Below are 21895 nucleotides of genomic sequence, written 5' to 3' on the forward strand. Positions count from 1 at the left end.
TCAAGTCCCAACTGCTCCAGAGGTATGTAATAACATCTCTGAACAGGGCGATTTATGAGAAAATACGAGTAAAACTGGCAAATGAGATCACTGGTCTGACTCACCTTCTTTATGTTTGAATATGATCATTGTGACCAGTATGCCTATTTTCAAATATTACTCTGTTTTTTTAAAAAAGCTTTTCTTTCCATTTTGGACAGAGTGGGGTTTTAAAAATCAGATGATTTGCAAATCCCAGCCTTGATCTGATACAAACAAGCCTGTGTATTTCAGCTACAATCAAGTTACCTGCTCTGGAGAGGTGGGTGTATAGTTGTATGCAAGTTGTGGAGTTATAGATTCATACAGCACAGAAACAGACCCTTTGATCCAGAAATCTGCGCCATCCAGAAACCCAAGCTGACCTAGTCCTATTTGCCAGCATTGGGCCCATATGCCTCTAATCCCTTCCTATTCACATACCCATCCAGATGTCTTTTAAATGGTGCAATTGTACCAGCCTCCACCACTTCCTCTGGCAGATCGTTCCATGCACACACTACCTTCCATGTGAAAAGGTTGCCCCTAGGTCCTATTTAAAACTTCCCCTCTCATCCTAAACCTATGCCCTCTAGTTCTGGACCCTCCCATTCTAAGAAAAAGACCTTGGCTATTCACTGTATCCATGTCCATCATGATTTTATAAACCTCTAGAAGGTCACCCTTCAGCCTCTGACGCTCCAGGGAAAGTAGCTCCAGCCTGTTCACCCTCTCCTCTTAGCTCAAAACCTGGCAACATCTTGTCCATCCTTTCCGCACTCTCAAGTTTAACAACATCTTTCCCACGGAAGGGCAACCAGAATTGTACAGAGTATTCCAAAAGTGGCCTCACCAATGTCCTGTACAACCGCCACATGACGTCCCAACTCCAGCACTCAATGTTTTGGCCAGTGCGGGTGTGAAGCTCCATTACTGATATTTTGGCAACGATTTAAGTTTAGCACAGAGCAGTTAGGTTTCTCAGGGCTCAGAAGCTTGGCAGGGAAAAGGGAAAAATGGCTGCACCCAGCAATTCCCTGCTACTCAGACCGAGAGACCCATCCACCCCACTCTGCCCGCCTGACTCCACAAACAAACCTTTTGCAATGATTGGCCAACTGCACAAAGTTCCCACCACACCCCTCAAATCTTTCTTTGGCAGCAGTGAACTGGTCTGTCAACCTGGCCAGCTGCTTGACAGGAAACAGAAAACAGAAGAAAAACAAGATCATGTCCTGAAATTCAATCAGCAGGTATCCCCATTGCTGGAGTTTTCAAGTTTCTACTCAGCATCATACCCTCTCCCCAAACTAAATGGGCCTTTGCTTTCTGCTTCTTCTTTTAACTGTTTCATTTGCAAAAATTTTCTTTTACTGCTTACAAATATTAACTGTTGATCCCGTAAATAGCTGTTAAAACCCCAAAATTAACATAAAACATCATAAACTCTTGTAAATTTATTACTTGAGATCTTTCAGTTCCTTTCCAAAAATCGATTGTATACCATAATTGTCTCAATTGTCATAATTGCTGGCACAAATAGCAATTTAACAGTATAAAAACCAGAAAAGAACTGCAGATGCTGTAAGTCAGAAACAAAAATCAGAAATTGCTGAAAACACTCAGCAGATTTGGCAGCACCTGTGGAGAGAAATCAGAGTTAACGGTTCGCGTCCAGTGAGCCTTCCTCAGAATCATCTCTGAGGAATAGTCATTTGACCAGAAACATTGAGTTCTCTCCACAGATGCTGCCAGACCTGATGAGCTTTTTCAGCAACCTCTGTTTTGTTTCAACTTAACAGTTTCTCATTTAGGCAATTCACTCAAAAAATTAAACTGAATATTAGAAATGCAAAGGAGAGGTCATCCTGAGATCACCAAGTGCACAACAATCTTATCAGGACTCTGTAGACACTTGCACACTAAGCAGTTAAGGTTTCCAATATGGGCAAGAAGAGGCAGATTTAATCCCAGTTAAATCAGGGCAGAGTGCTCACACTCAGGATCTGCAGTCTTAATTTGCTTTTGTATTTTATAGATTAGATTAACAAAGTTTTTTTTTAGAAGTTGCAAGCATCTTGCTGCACGGGTATGCTTTTCAAACACTAACAGCGATTGATACTAAACTGGCAACACTTAAACTTTAACTGAAGGATGCTTGCAGGGGTTCTGTATTATCCAAACACTCTCTTTCCACTTCTCAGACTCTGAATCTAAGTGTCTAGCACCATCATTTTTCTTGGGAGCCAAAACAAGAGTGGGGACAAAATATTAATCCTTGACAGTCTTGTCAGAGGGCCCTTTGTAACTGAATTGCAGAGCTTGTTGAAAACGTTTAAGTTAATTTTGCATTGGGACTAAGGGCTGTACCCTATGTTTTTTGCCCAAGTCCAAGTTACATCAAGTTATTTTCATTGTCGCCACAAGACGAACAAGTTTTCTTGCCATATCTTATCAAGCACGCCACATTAATTGCTACCCCTATCTCAATGGCATTCTCAAATCCAATTGCATCTCCTTTTACAATGTGCTCTTCCTGGAACAACACACCAGTCACCAGGTATCCACTGAAACATTGGCATCTCTTGCCTGCTCCATGATTAAAATGCCACTGCCCTGCTTGTTGAAGGACATGTTCATAAAATGACAGAGAAGTGAAAGATGCCACCACAATTCACTGACAGGGACTTGGAGGACAGGGTGGTGCAGAGGAGAGCTGTAGAATTCACTTGAATGTTGCAGGATGAGTGGTGTCCTAACAGAAGTTTACAAAATGGAGAGGCATGGAGCGAATGAATGGTCAGAGACTTTTTCCAAGGGTAGAACTGTCAATAGGTTTAAGGTAAGTTTAAAGGAAATAAGAGAGGCAGTTTTTTTAAAAAAATACAGAGGTTGGTAAGTGCCTGGAATGCACTACCAGAGGAGGTGGTGGAGGCAAATACAGTAGCAATGTTCAAAAGGCATCTTGACAGATCTATGAATAGGCAGAGAATAGAGGGATATGAACCACATAGAAGTGAAAGGATTTTAATTTAGAAAAGCATTGTTTATCAGCGTAGGCTTGGTGGGCCGAAGCGTAGGCTTCCTGTGCTGTACCTCATTTGTTCTCTTCTTTGTTCTTCCCAGACTGCTAGAAGTGGCCATGCCACCATACTCTGGCAGCCTAGTCTGACTTCATTGGCTGGGTCAGTGCCTTTTCAAGGTGGCAAAGAAACAGCAGGCAGTGCTGCAGAAAGGTCATTAACCTTCTCTGCTTCACCGTGGTATCACACTCTTCTCTCTGCCACCTCACAAGCACACTACCTCTGCAACTTCACCTACCTCCCACCAAAGCTCATGCGTGTGTACCACTCATTGTCTGCAGCACCTTCCCTCATCCTTTCTCCCCTCTCAGTCTCTCACTACAGGACCTCTGTGCCGCCTCCATAATCCGTCAGTGGATCCCACCACCTTTCCGACCTGCACCAGCACGAACAGCTGTGCCACCCACTGTCACCTCACACATTCCACCACTTTTTCTCATTGTGGGAGAATTCAGCCCACAACAGGACAGAGAGGCTCGACTGTGGCTGTCAGCCTGACATCAGGCTCCATACCCACACTGAGGAGAGAAATTTGACCCTTGCAGGAGAAGATGAAAGTGGTCCTGGGCTTGGAAGGTGCTGTCTCAGGACCTTTGGGGAATTTCTGCAGTTGGTACACATTGCTGCTCCTGAGCGTCGTTGGTGGAGGGAGGGGATGTTTGTGGATGTGGTGCCAATCAAGTGGGCTGCTTTGTCCTAGATGGTGTCGAGCTTCTTGAATGTTGTTGGAGCTGCCCCCATCCAGAGCAAGTGGGAAGTATTCCATCACCCTCCTGACTTGTGCCTTGTAGATAGTAGACAGCCTTTGTGGAGTCAGGAGGTGAGTTACTCACTGCAGGATTCCTCGCCTCCGACCTACTCTTGTATTTATATGATGAGTCCAGTTCAGTTTCTGGTCAGTGGTAGCCCCCAGGGTGTTGACAGTGGGGAATTCAGTGACAGCAATGACATTGAACATCAAGGGGTGATAATTAGATTCTCTCTTGTTGGCAAGGGTGTAGCATGAGTGTCTGTTCAAGTGCCTGGCATTTGTGTAGCATGAGCGTCTGTTCAATGGCATTGGCTGGTGTCAACCCAAACTTGGTAAAAATTGGTAAAAATCCCCACTTCTGACCTTAGGATGAAGCAGCTGAAAATGGTTGGGCCTAGGACACTACCCTGAGGAACTCTTGCAGAAATGAAGCTGATATGATGACCCCCAACAAACGCAATATCTTCCTTTCTACCAGGCATAATTCCAACCAGCAGAGAGTTTTCCCCGGATTCCCAGTGACACCAATTTTGCTAGAGTTCCCTGATGCCACACTCAGTTAAATGCAGCCTTGATCTCAAGGGCGGTCACTTTCACCTCACTATTAGCTATTTATAATGCAAATTAAGTTTTTATTGAACATAATTTGACTGCTAGTTCCTACTTAAATTTCAGCTGCTGCAGTATTGATTATTACAGTAAAGGTTTCAAATAGTGAAATCTTGTCCAACAATTTCTTCCATTGGGATTGTTTAGAAAGTTTTGGTTCTACCAAGTTATTAGTCTCCAGGGGTCTGCAACAGAGGTGCACAAAGGCCATTGTTGGCTTATAGTCTATGTAATTAGCTCCTCAGCTCGAGATTTTCCATCTCATCAAAACATGTTCCAGAAAGATTCCAATTCTCCTTCTTTCCCTTCCCTGAGGAGAGAACCGGAGGGCACTTGACTTAAATAGAGTCCAAACCCGATTTGTTTCTTCCTCACAATAGCATAATTGCAATTAGAAACTCACATTAGAATCCCGGGAAAAAAGCTAAATCCTACCACTCAGTGTCACAACACATATCACAACCCCTTAGAGTATCCACGTGTTCAGTTGTTGCATCTTTTCCTAGTTGTACTCCTTAAATAAATTAAACAGCAAAATGATTCAAAAGTAAAAAGACTTTTACATTACCAGGGAAAGCATGTACATTCCAAATGTTCCACTGGACATTTGAGGGCAAAATAATTGAAGTAATTCTTCTATTTCAGAATGTCAGCACATTAATACAAATTTAGGGAAAGAAAAACATAATAATCAAAAAGTAGATATTTTACACTTTCAAATAGGATGAAAAGAATAATAAAGAGAAGTGTCATACCTGCTTAACGATAGACAAAGCATCACATTGCTCTGTCAGACTGCCAGTTTCCATTGTACATCACTGAAAGAAAAAAAATTGATCTGCCTTATCACATAACAGGGAACAGAATGCGAATAATGAACTTAATTTGAAGGTGACCAGTAACATGAAATTTGTTTCTTTAATCTTGAAATATAGGACTTTAAAATGAATAGCTGCATAAATATCTTGTGCACCACTGGACTGAATATTTTGAAAATATTCCCAGGAATATGAATTCTCAATAAATATTTGTCCAATCATTGCACTGTTGTCGTAGACAACATGCTGCTAAAAAGCAGCTCTTGTGAACAAGATGTTCTGTTACAAAACTTAGTAAAGTAGTGGCGCGATGGGCTCAATGGCAAGCACTGCCGACTCACAGCACCGGGGACCCAGATTTGATTTTATCATTGGGGTGGCATGGTGGCTCAGAGGTTAGCACTGCCAACTCACAGCACCAGGGTTCTGGGCTCGATTCCAGTCTCAGTATGGAGTTCGGAAATTCGACGTTTCGGGCACAAGCCCTTCATCAGGAATGTCGAATTTCCTGTTCCTTGGATGCTACCTGACCTGCTGCGCTTTAACCAGCAACACATTTTCAGCTCTGATCTCCAGCATCTGCAGACCTCACTTTTTACTCTCCTCATTAATTTCCCCAACACTCACCCCACAGCCACCAAGCTCCTTTATCCACATCTCTAGCTAGTGAGCCATAGTTAACAATTATCCTCACTGCAATTTTTTTGTTTCTTTATACTTCTGTTGTGAACAATTTTACATTCTTTTACATTTCTTCTAATCTCCATATTAGATCACTGCAATCCAGCTCTTGTGTATTGTACTTGATTACACATTGCTCCAGAAGTAGAGGGAACCAAGGGATAAATGAGAGTGAGGAAGTTAAAGCTAATTAAAATCAGCAGAGAAGAAATATTGCAGAAACTACAATCTGACAAATCTCCAGGACCTAATGGCCCACCGTCCTCAGGTTTCAAAACAGTCACCTGCAGAGATTGTGGGAATGATTTTCTAAAGCTCCTGACAATGGTCTACAATAGTCACAGCAAATTTGAAGTCAGCAAAAGAAACACCATTCGTCAAGAAGGAAGGGAGAAAATAAACAGTGCACAGCCCATCAGGCATCCATCAATCATTGGGAAAATGCTGGAATGTAATATTAAGGCAGCCTTAGAAAACTAATATGATTAGAACAAGTCCACACGTTCATGAAAGGGAAATCGGGTTTAGCAAATTTATGAGTGCTGCTCGAGCAGATAACTAGTAGAGAACCAGTGCTTGCTTTTCCAAAAGACACTCAATATGGTGCCATACCAAAAAGTTAATTCAAAACATAAGGTTCATGGGGTTGGGGTGATCATTTAGCAGGATAGAGCACCAGTTAACGACCGAAAACATAGTCACTTGGAAAAGTGCATCGATTCTCAAGCTTGACTCCTGATATCGTCACAAAAGCTAAACATTTAATCAAAGTCCCCAATTTAACTGTCTGATGGACATAGCATAACAGGACATATTGGCCTGTACTTGACAATGAATTACTGTTTATTATAAACAAACTAATTCTTACCACAGACAGACTAAAATATAAATTATCAGCATCACTCTGCTGGTGAAATTCTCAACTTCCTCTTTGAACTCTTATACACACAGATAGACAGAGGCAAACAAATATACATAGAGAGAAGGATAACGGGGAAGCAGTTCAATAGCACCAGTCCATAGGATTTCATGATGTACCATTTTTGTTTCCCATGATCTCCCTATTTCAAGATCCTTTCAACTCCCTGCGGAGGGACACAGTAGTTGGCGTACAAAATGTAAAGTCTTTGAGTCACTGGTTGCATGCAACAACTCACAGCAACTAGTGGGAGGGCACATCTAGATGTCTTCCAGGTTGTGACAGTGAGTGAGGGAGAGTAAGAGAGTGCAAATCCTTGTCTCTTCTGCAGTCTGGAGGTTTCTCTTTCTCTATCATTCACAAACACCTAGGACCAATCAGCGAGTTGTTGCCATGCGGATGACTTCCAGCATCCACAGCTGGTCACAATTCTACAAACCAATCAGCAATCTGTCGCTTGGCAAAGTTCACTCTGAACACACCCCGGTGCCATGGCATCTTAGATATCTTCCCCACTGCTGGAACAAAGCAGCAGTGTAAACATAACTCACAATGAGTTCCAGTCACTTGTTTTTAAAAGTGCAGCAACTCCTTCCACATTCCTTGATGCAAAACAGTATTTTCCATTTTAAATCAGCAATCAAAAATAAAGTAAAATCAGAAATGTGTTTTTTACATGCCCCCATCCTTACAGGAGATGAAACACCATTTCCAAAATGTGTGTTATCACAAAATATGCGACACATAAGCAACAAACACACTATTATGTCAGGCACAGACTTCAATGTGTTGAAGAACCAATAATAATCCCAAAATCTATTTTCTACTTTCTGTGATACTGGTTTAGTTTCTTAGGTAATTACCCCATTGGTTTAGTTTCTGGAAAAATACCCCACTAGTTTGTCTACTCCCTACTCATCATCTTGCAACAAAACTAAACCTACCCCCAAATCACTGGCATCAATCACAAAGTTAAAAGATTTTGTAAAGTCAGAGGCAGCTAACTCTGGTTCATTTCTAAGGACTATCTTCCATGCTTTTTCCATGTGTTACTGCATATTATAAGATGGTCTAAATAAACTGTACAGTTAGGTACATCAGTTACAAATTGATTTGCAACTCTTTGGAGTAGCTGTGGCATGTTTTAAAACAATTATTGGTTTAATCCATTTGGTGTGACAAAAATGTCTCTCTCTTTAGTCCTTAATCTTGATGGCACTTGCCAGTACCTCCTCAATAGATCAATCTTAGAAAGGAATGAGCTATTACCAACCTTATCAATACAGTCTTCTAATTATGGAATTGGGGATGAATTTGTGTTTTAACTGTTTACCTTTCTATAATCTATCCAGAATGTTGTTGATCCTTCCAGTTTAGGAACCTGGAATCAATGGGAATCAGGGGGCAAATTCACTGCTGGTTGGAGTCATACCTGACACATAGGAAGATGATTGCTGTTGTCAAAGGACAATCATCTCAGCTCCAGGACATCTCTGCACGAGTTCCTCGGCCCAATCTTCTTCAGCTGCTTCATCAATGACTTTTCCTCCATCATAAGATCAGAAGTGGGCATGTTTGCTAATAATTGCACAATGTTCAGCACAATTCACGACTCCTCAGGAACTGAAGGAATCTATTTCAAGTGCAACAAGATATGGATGATATCCAGGTTTGGGCTGGCAAGTATCAAGTAACATTCACACCATACAAATGCTAGGCAATGACTATCTCCAATAAGAGACAATCTAACCACTGCCTCTTGACATCCAACGGTGTTACCATCACTGAATACCCCCACCATCAACATCATTGGGGTTACCAATGACCAGAAACTGAACTGGACTTGCCAAATAAACACAGTGGCTACAAGAGCAGGTCAGAGGCTAGGAATAGTGTGGCGAGTATTCCTAGGCCCACCAATAAAGCACAGGACAGGAGTGTGATGGAACACTCCACTTGAGTGGATTGGTGCAGCTCCAACATTACTCGAGATGCTCAACACCAATCAGGAAAAAGCAGCCCACTTATTTGGCACCACATGCACAAGCATCTACTCCCTGCACCACTGACAATCTATAAGACGCAGTGCAGAAATTCACCAAAGATGCTCAGACAGCACCTTCCAAACACATGACCACTTCCATCTAGAAGGACAAGGGCAGCAGATACATGGAACATCACCCCTTGCAAGTCACCATCCTGGCTTGGAAATATATCACTGGTCCTTCAGTGTCACTGGGTCATAATCCTGAAATTCTCCTCCTAGGGGCATTATGGTTCAACATACAGCACATGGACTGCAGCAGTTGAAGAAGGCAGCTCACCACCACCCTCTCAAGGGCAGTCCCCCCTCACCTCCGTCCAAAGCCCCAAAGGATCCTTCCACATCCGTCAGAAATTTACCTGTACCTCCACACACGTCATCTATCGCATCAGTTGCACCTGATGTGGTCTCCTCTACATCAGGGAGACAGGATGCCAACTTGCCGATCATTTCAGAGCACATCTCTGGGACATCTGCACCAACCAACCCTACCGCTCTGTGGCTGAACACTTTAACTCCCCTTCCACTCTGCCAAGGGCATGCAGGCCATGGGCCTCCTCTATCGCCAAACCCTAACCACCCAACATCTGGAGGAAGAACACCTCATCTTCCACCTTGGGACCACATGGGATCAACGTGGATTTCACCAGTTTCCTCATTTCTCCTCCCCCCCACCTTATCCCAGGCCCAAGCCTCCAACTCGACACGGCCCTCTTGACCTGTCCATCCTCATTCCCACCTATCTGCTCCACCTTCCTCTCTGACCTATCACTTTCACCCCCACATTCATCTACCTATCATATTCCCACCTTTTATCCCTCAGCTCCCCTGGCTCACAAGCCTCATTCCTGATGAAGGGTTTATGCCTGAAACATCGATTCTCCTGCCCCTTGGAGACCTGCTGTGCTTTTCCAGCACCACACTCTCAACAATCGGGAATGGTCAATAAATGCTGGCCAGTCAGTGACGTCCACATCCCATGAGTGAATTTTAAAAAAGCAATATTACCAGTGAACTTCACCTGCTGTGGCTAGATTTAATCAATGGTTTTCCAGCATGTATTGAACCTCAACCAGCATTGAGTTTTTTTTCTGGGCTCAATAAGGATTAGGTTTTATTCATCTGATTCTTCTACACCCGTAAAATGTCTAGATAATGTCGTACATCCAGATGCAAATCTATCGATGATGTTATGCTTCTTAAATTGCCTTACAAGATATTCCCATTGTCCTTGCTCTAAATGTGACAACCACAGTGTCTCTGATCCAGTATTTCCATATTTGGACAGTCAGCTTGTCGGAGGATCGCTCTGAGAACTATTTAGCTCACCTTCTACCTTAGTCTTACTGTTTCCAACATCCTCCAGAGTTCAATGAAAGTCAAACTGTTAGTCAATGAGATAAGTGAGAGTATATCCTGTTTTATTGTACAAAAATCCAATTAGAGTGTGACTTGTTGCCTGGACCAGTGGTAGTCAGGGTTGTAAAGAAATTATCCATGGAATGAATTGATTTATTCCTGAGGAATGATTTGGCAGGAGTAAAAGTTATACATATACCCATAATCGTGAAAAGTCAGAGCGAGGCTAAAAGAGACAGAAAAGTTGCAAGAATAGGTTTGAGGTATTCTTTCTATCATGTGTACTGACCAAGGCAATTGCTAAACAAAGTCTATCACCAGAGGTTACCCTAATACCACAAGTTTATGTTAGGGCAGCCAAAACTCTGGATAATTCAAAAGAAGTGTTTGGCATGTCTTTATTAATGCTCAGGAGGCAGATTCTGAGTTAAGCTAGTTAACAGACACAGCTCATACTGAAGTTGAAGCTGAAGGAGTTCCAGGCCATTATTAAATTAGAAACTGAGTTCACAGACCTGCAGACAAAAAAATGGATGGCTGTTCATCAAGTAGTGGTAGCCTCCAGATATTTCTCCTAAATCTAAATGCTGTCTGCCTCGTTAGCTTCAGAAGGCCATTCTGCTCCCAATTTACTTGCTAATTCAATTAAGCTAGCTTTTGTAATTTTATTTTTAAATCTGTGAGGGACAACTCTGCCACCTGCAGGAAGTTTTTCACAGTTTCCAGTGTCATTTTATTTTATGATCCATTGTTTAATTCATGGTTGGCCTTCTAAGGCTCCCAGAAATACATGACATAGTTTCCACCGTGTGCAGACATGATTGATATGTTCACATCTCAGTTTAACAATATGGACATGTAAGAATTTTCTGTGATGTTTACTGTATCCAAGATTTAAAACAATCATGTTTAAAATAATGTATTCATGGATAATGACAGCGCAACAAGTGGACGTGTATATGATGAATATACTTGGTCATGGCCCAGATTTTGTGCTCATAGGGGAAATAACAACACTCGTTGCTGAGCTCAAAGGAAGTTATTCACAAATGTCCATCACCTCCATGACATAGACTTTTCCCTTTCCCAATGTTACTTTAACTTTGATTTATATTCTAGAGGATCTCTGGTGTCCAGCAATAGTCTTTCAACAAGCAAGCTAGGCAGTTAATCAGTATGAAGAGTGATTACAATTAAAGAAATTGTTCCAATTCTTAACCATTTTAGAGACAGTGGAATAATAATTTGGATCAATGCATGACAAATGTATCCAAAAATAAAAAAAATTTAAAATAAAATAGAACATTTTTGTATTAATGAGAAATTTGGTACTTCACTAATGTAAAGCTTTTTTTTCCCCCAGGGCCAGCCAGATTGTTCACAAGTAATGATGATCTTACTGCATCATTAAATATAGTTATACCTCATTTCTTAATTACACAATTCTTAATCCTATATCACTTATTAATACCACAATAAATACCACAATAAAATTTCCACAGTCTATTTCAACATAATCCCACAATAGTCCCCAATGCCTTGTCACAATACTCTTGGAAAAGAGTGCTGATTCTTGAGCCTCATTGTTCCTGGGGTGGTCACAAAAGTTAATGATTTAATCAAAGTACTCAAAGTCTTTACCTGTCTCAGGTTAACAGTAAACACTGACCAGGTTCCTGTACTTAACAATAAACTGTTTATTACAAAGACACCAATTCTAACTACAGGCAAACAAACATATGAATTACCATCCTACTCTAATAGTTGAATCTCTAACCTCATTCTTAAACCTCTAAACATACATACAGACAGACAGAGAAACAGAGAAACAAACACACATGGTTGGAGAAAATGATACTGGGGAGACACCATTCAATAGTACCAGGACCTCCTATTCTTCGATTTGCTTATTTCCAAATTATTTCAATTTTTTGCCGAAGACACAGGGCATTTGGCACACTAATTGCAAAGTTATTCAATCACTGGTTAGTGGCAACAGTTTACAGCAAATGCTGGGAAAGAATATCTAGCTGTCTTCTAGTCTTTGGCAAGAGAGTGAGAGTTGAACCTTGTCTTTCTTGCTGTCTGGAAGTTCTGCCCCTGTACTGTAAACACAGCAGCTGTTCACCTGCCCGATCACGGAATTGTCACCATTCTTATAACTTCTGGCATCCACAACTAGTCCCGATGATACAAACCAAATCAGCAGTCCATCAGTCAGTGAAGTATAATCTGCACACCCACCCCTTCTGCACCCCCAGTGCCATGTCATCTCAGATATCCTCCTCACTGCTAAGACAAAGCAACAGTGTAAACACAACTCACAATGAGTTCAAGTAACTTGTCTTTAATAGTGCTACTTATTCCACAATCCTTGGTTTAAACAGTCAATTTCCCATTTTAGTCTATAATCCAAATTAAAAGAAATAAAAAAATTAAATATTTACAATGTGGAATAAATAGGGAATTTACAAGTTGGCAGGGCTTATTATAGGAGTGCCAGAACTGCAGTTATTTATAACTGTATGAATGAATGAGACAAAGTGGCAAAGAATAATGTATATAAATTTGCTGATGATACAAAGCTAGGTGGGAGTATAAGCTGCAAGGTGGACAGAAAGTCACCTTAAAAAGATACAGTTAAGTGAGTGGGCAGCAAGGTGGTAGCTGCAGTATAAAGTGGAAGTGTGAGGTTATTCACTTTAGCAGGAATAGGCAAGTAGAATATTTTTAAAAGGTGTGAGATGTCTAAACATTGCGGCTCGGAGGGACTCAAGTTTATTCAGACAAGGAATACAAAGTTAGCATGAAGGCACAGCAAGCAATTAAGAAGGCAAATGGCATGTTGGCTGTTATTGCAAGGGACTGACAAGATTAAAAAAGTTTTGCTTCAATGGTGTACGCTTCAAGAGACTGAGCCCGGAAGAACAGTATCTGGGGGGAAAGTTAGGGTGACTGAAATATCCAAGACAGCTCAGGAGAAGAGATTAGCAGGTCTAATGACACCTTGAAGATCAAATATATGAGAAGGATATTGGAGTGGGCCATACCAGGAAAGAGGAAGACCAAGAAGGAAATGGATGGATAAACGCAATGCAAAATGATTTGAAGGAGAATGGCATCCAGAGACTGAGGCAAGAGAAGAAAGGCCATCATGATTTGTAATCCACCTAGTGGAATAAACAAATGTAAAAGTAGTGGTAGGAGTTGGTGAGATCACACCAGAACTAGTTTTTGTCTCTGCATTTAAGAAAGGATATACCAAGATTCACCAGATTGGTCCTGGAATGAGAAGGTCATCCTATGATAAGAAGCTGAGTAAATTGGGCCTACATTACCTGGATTTTGGAAGAATAAGAGGTGATCTCATTGAAGTAGACAAGATTCTGTTCTCTCTGGCTGGGGAATCGCGAATATAGAGCACAACCTCAGGACGGGGGGTGGGGGGTGGGGTGATCATTTAGGGTTGAAATAAGGAGAAATTTCTTCACTCAAACTGTTGTGAATATTTGGAATTCTCTACTAAAAAAGGTTAAGGATGCTCCATTGTTCATTATATTTAAGGCTGAGTCAGATAGAGTCATAGAGATGTACAGCACAGAGGCAGACCCTTCGGTCCAACCCATCCAACCCAACCAGCTATCCCAACCCAATCTAATCTCACCTGCCAGCACGCGACCCATGTCCCTCCAAACCCTTTCTATTCATATACCCATCTAAATGCCTCTTAAATGTTGCAATTGTACCAGCCTCCACCACTTCCTCTGACAGTTCATTCCATACACGTACCACTCTCTGTGTGAAAAAGTTGCCCCTGAGGTCTCTTTTATATCTTTCCCCTCTCACCCTGAGCTTATGCCCTCTAGTTCTGGACTCCCCCACCCCAACAAAAGACTTTTCCTATTTACCTTATTCATGCCCCTCATAATTTTGTAAACCTCCATAAGGTCACCCCTCAGCCTCTGACACTCCAGGGAAAACAGCCCCAGCCTGTTCAGCCTCTCCCTATAGCTCAAATCCTTCAACTCTGGCAACATTCTTGTAAATCTTTTCCGAACCCTTTCAAGTTTCACAACATCTTTCCGATAGGAAGGAGACCAGAATTGCACGCAATATTCCAACAGTGTCCACCAATGTCCTGTACTCAATACTCTGACCATTAAAAGGAAGCTTACCAAATGCCTTCTTCACTATCCTATCTACCTGTGACTCCACTTTCAAGGAGCAATGAACCTGCACCCCAAGGTCTCTTTGTTCAGCAACACTCCCTAGGACCTTACCATTAAGTGTATAAGTCCTGCTAAGATTTGCTTTCCCAAAATGCAGCACCTTGCATTGCTGCAGCTGTACTAAACAAGTAAAGCAGGGAATGGCTGGTACCACTACATGTCTTAGCGACAGCTAAAAATGTTGAGATTACTTACAGTGTGGAAACAGGCCCTTCGGCCCAACAAGTCCACACCAACCCGCCGAAGCGCAACCCACCCATACCCCTACATTTACCCCTTACCTAACACTATGGGCAATTTAGCATGGCCAATTCACCTGACCTGCACATCTTTGGACTGTGGGAGGAAACCGGAGCACCCGGAGGAAACCCACGCAGACACGGGGAGAACATGCAAACTCCACACAGTCAGTCGCCTGAGGCGGGAATTGAACCCGGGCGCTGTGAGGCAGCAGTGCTAACCACTGTGCCACCGTGCCGCCCGTGTTCTCAGGGACTTTGTCAATGTCACAATACCCACGTCCTGGAAGAGCTAAAAGGGCTAATCTCGCTTGGGAAATCTGAGACACAAAGAACCTATATATTATAGTGATGGCAGGTATTTCCAGATAACACTAGTACTAGCTTCAGGAAAGGTGAGCAAAGTAGGAGGAATGTCAAGTAACTTCAAGATCAGGAAAAAAAATCTATCATAACACTATTGAAGCACCAAGCAGAGCAAAGGATTTTAACACCCAACTGAACAACAGTCCTGCAAACGGACAAAAATCCAGCAATTATAGTATCTGGCACATTTCTTTTCAGTTGTGTGAAAATTTCCAATTATTTTACATAATCCCCAATGTTTAGACAAGCAATGAGACTAAATAGGAAGAAATACTCAGTTCCCCATTGGAAGTACAGGCCTTATTTATGCGCTAAAGGTTTTAGAGTGGGACTTCAATCTCTGGTCTGCTGACTCGACGTAAGAATGCTATCAATGACCATTATTAGCAACATCAATGTTGTTCAATAAAGCAATCTCAGTTAATTCATCTGTGTCCAATCTTTCAACTTAGTGATTCTGGCAAGTAGGGGTTAATGACACTTGATTCAGTGTTGCACTGTGGTCCTGTCGTGACAATGTAAGTGAACAAATTACATCATAAGTTGCATTTCAACAGTGTCATTGAAGTAGAAAGATCTGAAGGCTCTGGTCAGAGAAGTTTAAAAAAGGGTGTCCAAATAAAGCATGAAGAGACGTGACCATACATTTGGTCAAAAGTAGGGGATTTTAGATTAGATTAGATTCCCTACAACGTGGAAACAAGCCCTTCGGCCCAACCAGTCCACACCAATCCTCCAAAGAGTAACCCACTTCCCTCTGACTAATGCAGTTAGTCAGCTAACACTATGGGCAATTTAGCATGGCCAATTCACCTAACCTGCACATCTTTGGATTGTGGGAGGAAACCAGAGCACCCCCACGCAGACATGGAGAGAATGTGTAAACTCCACACAGTCACCTGAGGCTGGAATCGAACCTGGGACCCTGGTGTTGTGAGGCAGCAGTGCTACCCACTGAGCCACCGTGCCGCCCCAATCTTCAGGAAAGTGGAGAGATGCAGGAAATTGTGGGTCATATAAATCTGCAGCACAGTTTCCAAGATTGAACTGAATTTCAATTCAATTGAATTGAATTGGCTTAATTGTCATATGTACTCAAATGAGTACAGTGAAAGCTTTACAAGTCACCACTTATGGCATCATCTCAGATACAAAGTACCTAGGTCAAGATTCTTCAGTACAAGTTTATTGAATCATTTATTATAATGTGTATCCAATATAAAAATACAGTGAAAAGCGTGCACCATTGTCACGCTTAGGCGCCTTCACAATAAATTAAAATAAAAATAAAGAAAGTTCTGAGGAAAAACAAGTTTGAAAAGTAAATAAATAAAATGTCCAGCAAAACAGATCATAGGAATAAATTAGAAAATAGAAAATAGGGCAACAAGAGGAGAAATACGCAAAAGGCCAGAGTCGAGGAATGAGCTGAGTTTGAAAAGTGGTACAAACGATTGGTAGGGGCAAGTCCAAGAAACAATTTCGACACAGAGACAAACATATTAAAGTGGAACCACTGGTGGAATATTGAGAAATGGTGCAGCAGGGATGGAAACCAGATTTCAGAGATTCAAATTTAGGTTGAATTTTGCGGTGTACTTAGTCTTAATTTAGTCTTCTTATAAATCTTTGATATGAATGGTGGATCCCAGTGCAAAACATCCACCAAATGTTCCTGTGTGAGAAAAAAATCATTTGATACTCTTAACCAATACAGATTAGGTACTGGGATTTCAGGTTCAATATTACTGACATACTTAGCTGAATTTAGCAACTCATCTATTTTAGACCAAGAACACAGCAATATGAAGTAGCCATCGTCCCATCACACTCACATTAGAGAGAGGCGATTGCTGGTGGCTTTACCAGAGGGTCATCATGCCTCAGAGTGAGTTGAGAAGGTGGGACCTTCATGGTGACCTCAGCTGGTACAGGAATTGAACTCATACTGTTGGCATTACTCTGCATCACAAACCAGCCAACTGAGCTAACCAGCCCCACAGCAGTGAACAAGATCAGAAAACAACTTCATTTCAGCTAATCTGAATAGTTCAGAGGTTTTTTAAAAATAAATTTCTTCACAAAATGTGAACTTTGTTCACAAAGCCAACATCTGTCTTCTAGTTGGGGGTGGTGGTGGTGAGGAGCTGCTTCTTGAACTGCTTCAGTCCATGTGGCATAGGCCCACTCACAACGCTGTTAGGGAAAGAATACTAGGACCTACTGACATTGAAGGAATGATGACATATTTCCAAGTCAGGATGGTGTGTGACTGGAGGGGAATTTGTAGGTGGTGCTCCCTGTATCTGCTCCCCTTGCCCTTCTAGGCCGTAAAGGCTGCAAGATTGGATGGTGCTGTTGCAAAAGCTTTGGGGAATTTGTGTAGTGAATCTTGCAAACGGTTTACAACCACAGGACACCCAAGTGCTTTATGTAGTACTTTTGAAGTTACTTACTGTTCTAATGCAGAAAATGCAGTAACTCTTTGCACACAGCAAGACTATACAAACAGCAATGTGACAATGACCAGTTTTTGCAACGCCAACTGAGATTTAAAGATTAGCCAGCAAATAAGGTAACATATACTTCTTAGACTTCCTTAGACTTACAGTGTGGAAACAGGCCCTTCGGCCCAACAAGTCCACACCGACCCGCCGAAGCGCAACCCACCCATACCCTTACATTTACCCCTTACCTAACACTACGGGCAATTTAGCATGGCCAATTCACCTGACCCGCACATCTTTGTGACTGTGGGAGGAAACCGGAGCACCCGGAGGAAACCCACGCAGACACGGGGAGAACGTGCAAACTCCACACAGTCAGTCGCCTGAGTCAGGAATTGAACCCAGGTCTCTGGTGCTGTGAGGCAGCAGTGCTAGGGTACTTAGGTCTTAAAAGTCTAAAAGTTCATAGTCTCATTTACTTTGCCTGAGATTAACTCAGGAAATGGTGCAGGCCTGCATTTCCTTTTTGGTGCACCTGAAGAAACAGAGCCTGAAGGTTGATGGAGACAGATGCACGTGGTTTATTGCTACAGTAGCAGATTTCTCTTGCTTCACTCCAGTCAAGGAGGAGTTAAACCCCAAAGCAAAATCTTGGCTTCGTTTTTCAAATAAGTAGGCAAAGGCTAGCCTGCGTTCTCTGCCTAATGATGATCTCAAGCGAGGTCCTGTTCCTTTGCTGATCTCAGCCTGTTCTTTCTGCCTAGAAAATTTCTCTCATTGGAAATCTGATTTCTATCAGATGACCACCGTACCTGTATCGCATTGTCCTTTCAAATGATTTCTGACAACTTAGGCCTTGGACACACAATAGTCTTTGAGTCACAATCACTCAGAAATCTTTGTAATGGAAAGAATTTGATCACATGCATTCTTTGAAATTCCACTCTAAAACTCAAAGTCTCTGTAAGTCTGCAGTGTGAACTAATTTCTAACATTATTTCAATAAGGTAGCTACTGAAAAGATTTGTTGTACTTTGATAAAATCTCATGAATCAGTTTGAAAGTTGGTTTGCATTTTACTATCTTGTCCAGACTGGAAGACTAGTTCTCGGGCCTTCTGTAGTTCTACATATATTGACAGAAAAGGGTTATCTGATTTCTCAACTGCATTTTGTTTTAAAAGCAAGGTGTCCATTGCTTTAAAGAAAATGAGAAAGGATCAAATTTCAAATTTATGTTCCACATGTCCAAATTATTGAAGTATGACAACGGAGTCCAACAATCTCAGACTATAACCTCTGCTCCCCCATTTTGCTTCATTTTCTTTGCATGCAGCCTTGACCTTGATTTTCTCGCTTATGCTTTCAGACAGCAAACTATTCATTGCCTTCCATTGACACCCCCTCTAGGCACATCTTCTGTTTCTTTACCTGTCCCATTACTACCTTCTCTGGCTATGGTGAAGTTGTACAAGATGCTGGCGAGGCAACTTTTGGAGTGCTGTATACAGTTCTAGTCCTGCTTTAGGAAGGATATTATTGAATTGGGGAGGGTTCAGAAAAGATTCACTAGGATGTCGCCAGGACTAGAAGGTTTGCAATATAAAGGACAAGCTGGATAGGCTGGGACTTTTGTCACTGGAGCATAGGAGGTTGAGGGGTGACCTCATAGAGGTTTATAAAATCATGAGCAGCATAGATAAGGTGAATAGCAAAGGTCTTTTCCCTAGGGTGGGAGAGTTCAAAACTAGGGGCATACTTTTAAGGTGAGAGGGGAAAGATTTAAAAGGGACCTGACAGACAACTTTTTCACACAGAGGGTGGTCATAGGTGCAATAAACTGCCAGAGAAAGTGGTAGTACAGTTACAACAATTTAAAAGACATTTAAACAGGTACACGAATATGAAAAGTTTAAAGGGGCATGGGCCATATTTGCAGGTATGGGGACTAGTTTAGTTTGGTAAACTTGGTTGGCAGAGATGAGTTGGACTGAAAGGTCTGTTTCCATGCTGTATGACTCTATGACTAACCTTTTTATCATGTAATGTTTCCCATCTTCCACCCTCTCACAATCTTTTGCTTTATTCTTTTTTGACTCTCCCCATTCATTTCTAACTATTCCCAGTTCTGATGAAAGGTGATAATGTGAAACATGAACTCCACTTTTTCTCTCCAAAGAGGCTGCCTGATCTGTTGCGTATTTCTACTATTTCATCTGATAATAATTGAGCCGAAGATATTACCCTGAGGAGCTGTCAAAATATTTACCCTAAGAAACTCAGGCCTCTTGAGGTGCAGGGGTAGTGTGCTTACCTCGAAGCCAGGCAACCAGGGTTCAAGTCCCACCAAGTGTGTAATGACATCTCTCAACAGGCTGATCAAGAAAATACCTACGCTTGTGGAGGGCATGATTGGATCGTCAGTTAAACACATCGGAGATTAAATTTAGGGTTAGAATAGAATCACTACAATAGAGAAATAGGCTATTCAGCCCATTGAGACTGCATAGAAGGATTCTTGTAGCACAGTTGCAGTGCCCCTACCACTGGAGCAGGAGACCTGGGTTCAAGTCCTACTTACTCCAGAGGTGTAAAATAATATCACTGATTAGAATCATAGAAACCTTCCAGTATGGAAAGAGGCCATTTGGCTCATTGAGTCTGCACAGACCCTCTGAACATCATCCTCCCCAGACCCCTACCTGATCCCTGTAACCTCGCATTTCCCATGGCTAATCCAACTAAACTGGACACTACAGGCAATTTAGCATGGTCAATCCTCCTAATCTATACATCTCAGGACTGGGCGAAGAAAACAGAGTACCTGGCAAGAACCCACACAGACACAGGAAGAACATGCAAATTTCAGGCTGGCAGACAGACTAAGGCTGGAATTGAACTTGGGTCCCTCATACTGTGAGGCAGCAATGCTAGCCACTGTGCCACCCTTATAAGCTGATAATAACAAGTTGACTACAAATATTAAATGATGCTGGAGAGAGGGATCTAGATTCTTGGAACATTGGAACCAGTTCTGGGGTGGAGGAATCTGTACAGGCAAATGGATTAATTACACCTGAACAGGACAGGGTGCAGTGTCCTTGTAGGTCAGCTTCCTATTGAGGAGGCCTTAGACTAAATAGGAATGGGAAAGGGGATCATGATATAATATTGAAAAAGGAAAGTAAAGCACATTTAGGGCGGCACGGTGGCACAGTGGTTAGCACTGCTGCCTCACAGCGCCAGAGACCTGGGTTCAATTCCCGACTCAGGCGACTGACTGTGTGGAGTTTGCACATTCTCCCCGTGTCTGCGTGGGTTTCCTCCGGGTGCTCCGGTTTCCTCCCACAGTCCAAAGATGTGCGGGTCAGGTGAATTGGCCATGCTAAATTGCCCGTAGTGTTAGGTAAGGGGTAAATGTAGAGGTATGGGTAGGTTACGCTTCGGCGGGTCGGTGTGGACTTGTTGGGCCGAAGGGCCTGTTTCCACACTGTAAGTAATCTAATCTAATCTTAAGTAATCTAATCTAATCTAATCACATAAAAGGCCTGGGAATAGACAGACAATACTAGGAGTAAGAAGTCGTAAGTTATTAGTTAGGAAGCGCAAAAACTAAATCCTGTTTACAGTTCTTATGAAGTAGAAAACTGGTGCATAGGCAGATATTAGGTGGACAATGGAATGGAGAATCAGGCTGAATATAGAAAGTTTACAGGGGAAGTGAAAAAATGACAGAGGCAAAGAGACATTATAAGAAGAGACTGGTAGGAAATAGAAAATGGAATTCAAAAGATCTTTGCTCACCATGTAAAGAACAAAATGTAGTAAAAAGAGTGGTACAGTCAATCAGGGATCAAAATGGGATCTACTCGTGGAGGCAGAAGATATGGCTGAGGTATTAAATGAAAACTTTGTATTTGTCTTTACCATGGAAAAAAGATGCTGCCAAAGTCTTAATGGAAAAGAAGATAGATGAAACATTTGATGATCCAAGAATTAATGAAGAGGCTGCTATTAGAAAGAAACTTAATAATAGAGTTAAAGTTTGTAAGACACTGGATCGGATGCCTCCAAAAGGTATGGAGGGAGGTCTTAGAGTTAGTGATGGTACAGAAGGCAGTTATTCAACTTATCAAGTCTGGACTGGTTCTCAGTGAAGCAAGGTCGTCAGTCCCATTGCCACAAGAAGCCCAGTAACCACTAGCCAATCAGTTTGACTTGTGGTGAGAAAGCCTTTAGAGGTGATTATTTGGGATAAAATTAACAGTCATTTGAACAAATGTGAAGTAACTCTAGAAAGTCAGCATAGATTTGTACAAAGCAAATCATGTTT

The 21895-nt window shown here is 41.9% G+C and overlaps 1 protein-coding gene across 3 annotated transcripts in view; it reads right to left on the reverse strand.

Moving 5' to 3' along the window:
* pou6f1 (POU class 6 homeobox 1) overlaps positions 1-21895 on the reverse strand; it is a 132624-nt gene that overhangs the window by 98185 nt on the left and 12544 nt on the right. For all 3 annotated transcript variants that reach the window (XM_060820947.1, XM_060820945.1, XM_060820946.1), the window contains exon 2: positions 5217-5279. In XM_060820947.1, the coding sequence (XP_060676930.1) occupies positions 5217-5270 (54 nt within the window). In that variant the 5' untranslated portion in view covers positions 5271-5279. The remainder of the gene's footprint in view (positions 1-5216; positions 5280-21895) is intronic.

This window comes from Hemiscyllium ocellatum, chromosome X (assembly GCF_020745735.1).
Source record: "Hemiscyllium ocellatum isolate sHemOce1 chromosome X, sHemOce1.pat.X.cur, whole genome shotgun sequence".
NCBI classification, from domain to species: Eukaryota; Metazoa; Chordata; class Chondrichthyes; order Orectolobiformes; family Hemiscylliidae; genus Hemiscyllium; species Hemiscyllium ocellatum.